We start from the raw sequence: 9,987 nt of genomic DNA, 5'->3' as shown, positions 1-9,987 counted from the left end.
ATTTCAAATTTTAAGTCACAATGGAGTTAGCAGCTCTCCTGTCGTGAAGCATCTGACAAGCTCATCAGCTCTTTTCAGTGCAATTAGTAAGTGGCATATCTACAAGGTAACGTCCAGTGTAGTTTGAAATGAATTTCAGAATAATTTAGCAAATATCTCCTGGACAACGTTGCAGCATTTGTTACTCTCTGAGAAAATAGTGTCTGAGTAGAAAAACACAAACTTTCCTTCCTTGCATTAGTCATGTTTTTTGTCTGCTTAGGCATTGGTACTGAAAGAATAAAGAGGTGTTTTAAATGAAACTTCCCTGTGCACATAAAAACAAATAGTAGCTAACAAAGCTGGTAATGAATTTACCTTTGCGAGTACGGCTCCTCTTTGAGATTTTCATTCTCCTTTGTCTTCAGAAGTTAACTGCTAGCAGCCATTTTTTTTGCTTACTTAATATAGTGAAGTAATTAATAGGAGTATTTCCAATGAGTCATGTAGGCATAGGAATTAAGTCTTCTTCATTATGTGCTGGCAGTACATTGCTTACTTTGCGTTTCATTTGATTGAATCTTGTCCTTGCTTTCATATCCAATGTTGTTTGTTTAAGAAAATGATCTAGCTTTATTCAGAATTTGTCACGGAGCATTGTATTCTGGGGTCACCAGAAATGGGCAAGGTGTACCATGTATCGCTATCCCAAAAGCCAATTTCCTTTCTCTGTAGTGGCTTTGCTTTGTTGGTGTTTGTGTGTTTTTCCCAGAAAGAAGGCTAGCTTTTTTTTTTTTTTTTTTTTTTTTTTTTTTTTTTTTTGGTGGTTGCAAAATCATCTACACAACTTGAAACCATTTTTCCTGTATATATTACCATTTTTCTCCTTCTCTTAGTCTTCCTGACCTAAAACAAAATGGGAAAATGTTTCCTATATTTATTCTCTTTCATAACTTTCATTTTAGCAATGTTGCAAATGTAGCTGGGCTTTCAACCTAAGAGTTTCAAGACTTCTAACACATCTACTGTCACCAGGTCTTTTGGGAGAGAGGGTGATTTCTTTTTTTTAACTATAATACTCGCTTCAAAATTTCTAATGCTTGTATCCATGGAAACTGGATAATGGGGGAATGCCAGACAGCTGCAGTTGCTCAGACTTTTCTCCTCTAAATTTTTATCTAGGTCTGTCAGTACAAAACTTCACAGGCCATTTCCTAGTCTGCAGCATTGCAGATTGGATCAAACTGCATTTGAGCTTTTCTCTGAAAGACACACCGAGTCTTTTAATGTAATTTTGTTTTTCTAACTCCTTGTAGAGTGTTATTTAACAAACTACGCATTTAAGCTAACAGCCTCAAACAGATAATTGTATGAGCATTTTAACAGCTGGACAGCACAAGGTTGAGACTTGCATAGGATCACAGATGTCAGTTGCAACCCTGAGAGAAGAAAATGAGTAATGCCTAGGGAATTGTTTGCTGTTATTCACACAGAAGCTGATGGAAACTTGACCATTGGTATTATGAGAACAGCATCAAGAATTGAACTGAATACATTTGAAAATCCTCTAGAAATAATTCTCACTTGCTGGCAGTATGCATTTTTAATAAAACTAGCTTAGTAATGCAGTAATGTTTGTGTCTTGATTGCAACTTCGTGTCAGGTTTTTTAATGAAAATTTGAACTCTTGAGTTCAAAGTATTATCATCTTACACATACATTAAAGGGCAGTTAGTATACTAAAACTTTTATGTAAAAGCCTTAATCCCACTAATAATTTAATACAGATTTAATGCAGATTTTTATTCAAGAGTAGTCTCAATTAAATCTGTTACTGATCTTACATTTACTGTGTGTGTTAAGGACTGCATAGACAGGATCTGAAATGGAGGTCTGCAGTGCAAACCACTACATGTACAGTCCTTGAGATGTGTAGGCTCAAAAGACCAAGCTTTCTGAGGTTTGTATTACTGTTTTTATTTGACTCTTTGGCCAAAGCGGCTGACTTGAGTGAAAATTTGGAACGTGTTTGCTTTGTCTTGAAATGTGGCAGTTGTCAGTGAGGCAATATGGAGCGGTTTCTTTATCTACACGGCTGTTTTTCTGAAGTCTAAAATTGATTTTAAATCTCCCTGTAAGGAGCTCTGAATAAAACAGATGCATGGCCTTAACCAGATCCCTGACTGGGATGCAAATGAAATGTACTGCATCTTGCCAATGAAATGAATGCAGGAATTATCTTTCTAAGATTGTACTGGAATTCAAAGCACTGATTCTAGAATTATACAGCTCTTAAATATACATTATAATTTCCTATATAGTAAATGCAGTACTTAAGAAAAATAGATGAAAGACTCCTTTATATATATTTTATACGTGAACTGCATGAGCATTCTGAATTTGGTGATGTCTTTGCAAGATGGGGGCTTGAGTTAACTCAGCCTAGAAGTTAATGCTAAAAAGAGCTAGCCACTGTCATCTTCTGCCAGCTTAAGACTTTCTTTACATGCAGTACATGAGATCAATATGGGATCCCTAGATATGTTAAGAGGGTGATACAGTGTTCAGGCTAGCTATGTCTGGCATTCTTCAGCCCATCCTGAGATACTGTACTGCAGTGCAAAGATGTGAGAAGGGGCAGCAGTCAGCTAATGTGAAAATGGGATCTTTGAAGACAAATGCTGACTGTGGGATTTTCTATCTGCAATGTCATGTGAAGATTTGGTGAGCAAAAATGCAACTTAAGATAATTTTTAGGATAGACTAGGTGAGTGCTTTTGCCAGTCCAGGTGAGCAAAGCTTGGGTCATTTAGTGGTTGGCACTAATCTGATGCTCAGGCATTTATACTTTATCTGTGCCTATCCCTGTTCTGTCTGTGCCAAATGCTTTGAGATCTGACTTAAGTGATATGTATGAAATTTGCAAGCTTTTACTCATGCACGTTTGAAACTGAGATATCTAAAAATTGGTTTAAGAACATGGAGCAATGAGGATCAGGTGATTTTCTTTGTCTGTTTTTCAGTTAATTCCATGTTACTTTCAGGCTTCCTTTCAGTCTCTGAACATTACTATCAAACACTTAGCGGTTATGCTCTTGTCAGTGAAGGCATAGCTGATTTCATTTCTAAGCAATGAGAATGAGCTGATTTGTCCTCCATCTCATCTCTTAGATGAAATATTAAAATGTAGAATTCTCACATAAATGGAACAACAAAATATTTTTGAATTTTGACTTGTTATTGAAGCTGGGTACAAAACAGAATTCCAGCATAGTAGGCCTTCTAGATACAAACTAAATAATAATGTATAATGATATACTAGAAGGGATACCTGGCATGTCAGCTATAAATATTTACCTATGCTTTTGCCATTTTTAGGCAGGTTACATTAATTTTAACAAACTGCTTCTGTCTTTTAAGGCTCTTCTACTTCTACTTGCAAAAAGCACTGCAGGGAGGGTAGTGATGGTGCACTGCGTATGTGAGGGGATGTCAGTTTGCCACATAGCACTTTGTAAATGGCTCTCAACATCTGTTATTTATATTCAGTGATATGCAAGGTATTTTTTCATGAGTTCTGAAATAAAAGCGTTTAAAGCAAATTAGAAGATCAACTACAGTAGAAGACTTGAAAATGTAATCAGATAATACTTCAGCTTGCAATGGGATGTGTAACCTAAAGGCTTCAAGATACAAAATGAGTTCTTACAAGTACACTATTAATCTGATCTCCAAGGTAAGAAATACTCCAGTACTGGGGGCCAGATAATAAGAAAAAAAATGAATTCATGAAAAGTAAATACATTTTGTCACCTGAGGCTTGACCCAAAGCTCATGTGAACTCATGCAATTGATATGGAAGCTGGTAGACAGGATCTGAAAACCCGCATTGTAAAGAAAGCTGAGACTTACAAGAGTTAGCAAGCTTTCTCCTTTAGTCTTGACTAATGCCATAAAAAGACAGGAAAGTCAAAATGCTAAGTCAGAATAAGAAGCAAGTTTCAGAAACCAATTTCAAACAAATAGTATGATATGTTTTTACATTCTGACACCTCTTACTATCAATTTTTTTGTAAGTATAGTTTTCTGAGATTAAGTCTCACAAGGATGTATTTGAATGTTCAAAGAAAAATTTGCAACAAGCTTTGTCACTCTATGCTACAATATATAGTTCCAATATTTGTTTACATAAGCCATGAAAAATTAAGTACCTTTTTTGCCTAAGCTCTGTAGCTATCGGCTGAGTCCGTGCTCTGCTCGTAACACCTGCTATAGCAAGGCATATAATCTTCTGACCTGAGCTGAGTGACTGCTAACTTCTGAAGAAGCTATGCCATAGCTTCAAACTGGAATGGAAAGTGTACTTGATTATTTTAGCAATCTTCTTTCAGATTTTCTAGATCTGCTCCAAATATCTTTTCTGTGCTGTGTTTTTTTTTTTTTCCTTTGGGCTTTAGGGCATGCTGGAACAGAATTCATCCTGGAAATAACACCAAAAGTATAATAGTGTTACACTCGTTAAAGGAGCTATAAAAATGTTTCAACTCTGTTAGGAATATGTGCAATGGGGGCTGAAGGCTTATGTCACAGTGAGTAAAATCACATAGAAGATGCTGTTCTGTTTCTACATTTGGCAGCTGTTAACATTTGCCTTGCATTAGTGTTTGGAGGTGAAACAGTGCATCATAAATAGCATTAAAAATGCTTTTGAGGAAATAAATAGGTGGAAAATGACTAATTATCCACATAGTCTCATGATCTCTCAAAGAGAATGTCAGAAATAGGGGACTTGTGTAAAACAGCATGTTTTGGAAAATATTCTAAGATGCATACTTACTACCTATGTAATCACTGATCTGGGGCCAGCCGTAGCTTTGCATGTAGTACTGAAAACAACAAAAACCAAGCTCAGCAGGTGGGAGATTGTTGTACCCAATTAACTCCTCAAACAGTTCTGAAATTAAATAAAAAGTTGAAGATCTGATAAATTGCCGTTACACAATATTAAATGTATCAACACAGCACTCTATATCCAGCAATCACTAAGAGTGTTTCTGCTGCCTTCTCCTTGACTTCCCCAACCACTGATAAATGTATTCCAGCAGCACAGCAGAAGGTTGCCACTAAAGTCAATGAGACTGTGTGTGTAACTCCAAAGTATTTTTATTATTTTTTTACAGGCATTTGATATTTTAACTTTTATCAAAATAAAGCATTTAGCATACAGTATTTTCACACATTTTGGAGACAGAAAAATTTATTTTGAAGTCCTTCATGCACTGATAGCTCACTTAGAGTTTTTGTCACTGATGTTCATTTTAAATAGGTTTCCTTGCTTTCTTACAAAAAAAAAAAGCTACAAAACAATGTTCTCTTACTATCATGTGTTTCCCTTTATGCAGATATTAAACAATTAGGAAAGTAGTTGTGTTTATTGCCGGAGATTAAAAAAGAGTTATTCAGATGCAGTGAAACTTGTGTATCAAGTTATCAAGTTGAAAATTAAAATCCAAAGTGTGAATTGTGAATGGAAAAGATAATTTTTATCCAAAAATATAAATTATTTGTAATTTATTTACCTCCATTTTGTGTGTAGAATCAGAAAAAAACAGTAAATCATGGTTTTATATTGTTGCAGTTTGTTATGCCTTGATTAATTACAGTATTTTGTGAATTGCATTTAGAATTTACAATAAACTTCTTTGTAATTATAAATAGAGGTATAAAAGCAGAATCTTACATTATATTTCTCTAAGATACCAGCTATGGTAAATGCACAATTTAAGATCACAGGTACAATGCCTTTCAACTTAGCCAAATATCATGTGCTTTGAGTGTGCTTTCATGCTGCATAGTTGAGAAATGAAAAATAAGGGGCACTTTGTGTCTCTAATGGCACTTCTTTCAGCAAAGGACGGGATGCATTTGTGTTACGAACCAGGGTTACTTTTCAAAACAGTATTTTAATGCATGCCTGAAAACGTTTAACAGTGAATAAAGCAACAATTACTACATCGTGCTTGAAGCTTTAGCTAATAGTACAAGGATCATCATTGCTTGTTTTCACATCTCCTTCTAGCAATAAACTGATCACAGCCTTACTCAAGTAGCTGCATGTTCCCTTTTTTCCAACTGGATGAGTGTTGTAGAATGCAGTCATGTCATCCTGCGGGACAGGGAAAAGACATTTCTGTGAAATGCTGATTATGAAAAGAAGAAACAGGTGAACAGCTAGAATATGAATACGCAAGAAATGCGAATGAGTTATACACTCTGAAGCTATAGCATATTTGTAATCAATTTTCAGAAAACTATTTTTACATTTAATCTGAACATGTGGAGAGGGATTTATAAAACATACTGCATATATTTATTTACTGAGTTTTTCAGTGCTGGACAGATAGTGCCTTTCTCATATTTTGAAAAATAATAGATGACAGAACTCTCTTAAAGCATGCAGACAGATGATTACTATGTGGCAACAGTGTGCTACCACAATACCATTATGATCCAGGTCCTTTGGTGTACACAGAGATACAGGCTTTAGATTTATTGAAAAATAAGTAAAATCTAAGAGGCAAATTAGGGTCAGGGGTAGCACATGAATTCAATCAGATAAGATAGCAAATAGATCTGCTTCCATAAACACCTGTTTGGCTCAGTTAATGATGTTAAAACAGCTGTTTATTAAAACAGCCAATGCATAATTTAAGAATAAAGGTTCATTTCTAATTCAGGAAATGTGACTTCCCAATTACTTTATTAAATAGCTGAGATTGTGGTGAAAATATTAGACCTTCCACAGTTTTAGGGTATGTTTGAAATTACTGGAGTAAACACCTGTGACACTTACTACATGTTAAAATGGAAAAATGTTCAAGATGTTTGCAAATCAGTGTAATGGAAGAACATCATTCAGACAAAATCAGAATCTTAAAACTTCAGAGAAAATAGGATATGATCCTCAACTAATTCATCCCTAAAGAGAGTAACTGAGCAACAGGAACTGCTTTTGCATATCAGTGTTACAAATCAATAGAACTTTCCAGTCGATGACACCTTTGAATACACTGTGCATAACAGTGCCAGACTGAGCAAGTACAGCCATCCCCAGTAGCAGGGGTGCTTTCCCACTACTTTTACTCATTTCATTCTTCAACCTGTCAAATCAACCTGTCTTTATTATAGGATTTCAGAGCTTTGAAGCATCAATACTTGCAGTGAGAATATTCAAAGGTCCTTAGAGCTTAAAACCTCTAAGGTTTCTCCTTTAATACCATCAATATTTCTTTTGTCACTGCCTTTCTTCATATCTGTGCACATAAGATTCTAGGTTCATGCTTGCTGAGCATTAGGTTTTTATTTTTTACAAGTTTCTCTTATTCCTAACTCTTTTCTGTTCTAGTTTTGTCCTGTAGGTAACTCTTTTCTCTTGTAATGAATATCCTGTCTCAGCTTTACCCACTTCAGAGCTGTGATCCCCTTACCACATGGATTTGAATTTGCAACTTAAAGTGCATGTTTTACCTCTGCTTTTGGCAAATTTATGCTGCGTTATCACATACACAGAATTAATAATTTCAGCTAACTGGAGGTAGAATAGTAAATTGTTTTACTTACTGGGTGTTCATCTCCCTTTGGCCTGTTGTGATCTTTCTGAAAGTCATGAAATGCTTCTTGTACCACTTTGTCCAAGTCTACTTTGTCTTGGAACTCTAGCTCTGGATTTCTCTCCAAAATAACAGATATAACCATCAGCAACTATAAGGCAGAAAAAGACTTAAATTTAATTTGTTAAAGTTCAGGTTCTATAAGCATTGTAAACAAACACATTTGTTTCAAGATGGAAGCAGCTTAATAGTAGCACAAGTAATAGCCCACAAATAAGAATTACTGACTATGGATGAAAAAATCATTGAAAAAGCAGGCTTTCATAAAAGATTACTATTTCAGGTGGCATCTAGTTAAAGACAAAACATAAATGACTGACATCAACATCTAACTTCAGGAAGCAGGGAAGTTTTTTTCCAGATTATTCATTTCAGGGAGCAACCACAAATAATAGTGGCTCAAGCAGCAGAAAAAATGAAAAGCAGCACATATTGAACCTTAGCATTTGATGTACAATCATACACGGTATAACTGCACTACAAGCAAATTCATAAAAAGTAAAGCCAACAGATGTAAAAAGCATTAAGTTCAAGAGAATTTACATTCCCTGTAGCTCAAAGGTTTAAATAGGAAGATGAACATGCTGAGTGACTTGCAGAAGTGGGCAGCAGAATCTAGAGTAACCATCTTTTGTTTGATAACTGTGTTATCTTTTAGCCAAAAGTGGACATATTCCAGCGAGCACCATGACCAGCAGCTGTTAACCGGAACTGAGATGGATTTAAATTATTTTACTGTGCAAAAAAACTCACAGGCACCAGAGATGTAGACTTGGGAACTGACAATGAACACAGCTGACAGCACAGGTGTCAGTTACCAAAGGTACATATGCTCATGATCTGTCCAAAAACTATCCAGTATTAGCTGTACTGGTAAAAAAAAAAGGAGTTAAAAGAAGCCTTTTGCTTCACATAGGAGACTTTTGCTGGCACACAGAGAGACTGAAAGTTGAGTCAGTAACAAAGGACAACCTACTAGGCAGCCTCAGCAGTATGGGAAGAAAAATCTATCATAGTGCAAGCTGATGTTTTAGAGCAAGTTTTTTCCTAGACCTGAGAACTTGGTGGGAAAAGGTATGGACTAAGGACTTAATGGAATTAGATATCTCAATAGCTTTTGTACCCTCTGACCTACATGGATTGGCATTATTATTAATATTTATTTCCCTATTTGCTAAGAAAGAAAAACATCACAGGCTTAGTGTATGCTGAGCATGCTGGCAGCAACTTTTTAAATCACAAAACAATCCATGGAAAAAGCACTGAAATATAAATAATTGTATTTAAAATGCTATTTCTATGAATATTTGAGCATTTTTTTTTTTAATTTGTAACAAACTCATGCACATTACAAAGTTTCTTTTGTTATTAAGACACAGACCTCTACAATGATTTGCCTGTATTCTGGCTGGTCAATATTTTGCAGCATATCTTCAACTAGGAGGGAAAAATTCATTTCGTACATCGTCATATCTGATAAGGTTGGTTGCTGAAAAATAACAAATACTTGTATTGAATGAAGATCATCTGCATTAAATCACTCCTCCACACCCCCCAATATAGGCTGTTTGCTTGTTGAATAAATAATACACAGCCATCAAAAAGGAAGCATATTTTAGAGTCCATGGCAGCACAGCTCTGGAAAGGGTTTTTAGTCTTATGATCCTACAGATGTATTTTAAAGTAACTGACTTCCATTCTATTCTATTGTATTTTACCCAGTGAAGTGTACTATGTATGGCAACATACAATTAAATATTAGCAATAAAATAGTTCTCCATTAATAGTAAGGTAGAGCAGAAATAATTGAACACCTCTACATGCTTTACCTGTGGTAAAAAACTCCCTGCTACTATTAAACCATTTGGAGTTCTCTCCAAGATTTGCCACACCCTGTCATAGAACCCAGCAGGAGTTCGATTGAGAGAACCATCGATTTGCCGTCGGTTAAGCCAGCCTCTGTGGACAAAGGAAATCATTAACTGCAGGTAATAAAAGCTTCTCATTCAGAATGAGGACATATTCTGTGGTGTAAACCATAACATAAGCAGTGATAGCTAATGCCTTCTCATGATGCACATGCAGCACACGTTGTGCTTCTTGTGCTCTCAAGAGGGAATAAAATCCACTTAGTGAAGAACTGCAAAAGTTAGTGTTATTATATGTCAAAATTAAACTTAACTAGAAATTTAAGTCTATGGGAGGACTTCTGACTGTAGCCTTACTAATACTGCTAAGTGGAAGTATTGTAATTATAGCTTGTTTTCTTGCACACTAACGCACTTGGATGGGGAACAAGTTAGAGCTTGGAGAAAAGATCACAAGTTTCAGGAAGCAG

At 35.6% G+C, this 9,987-nt stretch overlaps 1 protein-coding gene across 4 annotated transcripts in view; it reads right to left on the bottom strand.

The window, feature by feature from the left end:
• Nucleotides 1-6,007: 6,007 nt before the first annotated feature.
• The window catches only part of PHKB (phosphorylase kinase regulatory subunit beta), a gene marked incomplete at both ends in the record, with an annotated part of 65,291 nt that continues 61,311 nt past the window's right edge, over nucleotides 6,008-9,987 (bottom strand). For all 4 annotated transcript variants that reach the window (XM_079541263.1, XM_079541262.1, XM_079541264.1 and 1 more), the window contains 4 exons: nucleotides 6,008-6,145; nucleotides 7,600-7,740; nucleotides 9,031-9,138; nucleotides 9,479-9,608. In XM_079541263.1, the coding sequence (XP_079397389.1) occupies nucleotides 6,008-6,145; nucleotides 7,600-7,740; nucleotides 9,031-9,138; nucleotides 9,479-9,608 (517 nt within the window). The remainder of the gene's footprint in view (nucleotides 6,146-7,599; nucleotides 7,741-9,030; nucleotides 9,139-9,478; nucleotides 9,609-9,987) is intronic.

The sequence above is a fragment of the Tetrao urogallus genome (genome assembly GCF_951394365.1).
Source record: "Tetrao urogallus genome assembly, chromosome: 12".
Classification (NCBI taxonomy): Eukaryota; Metazoa; Chordata; class Aves; order Galliformes; family Phasianidae; genus Tetrao; species Tetrao urogallus.
Note: the sequence above shows the minus strand (reverse complement) of the source record. Positions and strands in the feature narration are given on the sequence as shown.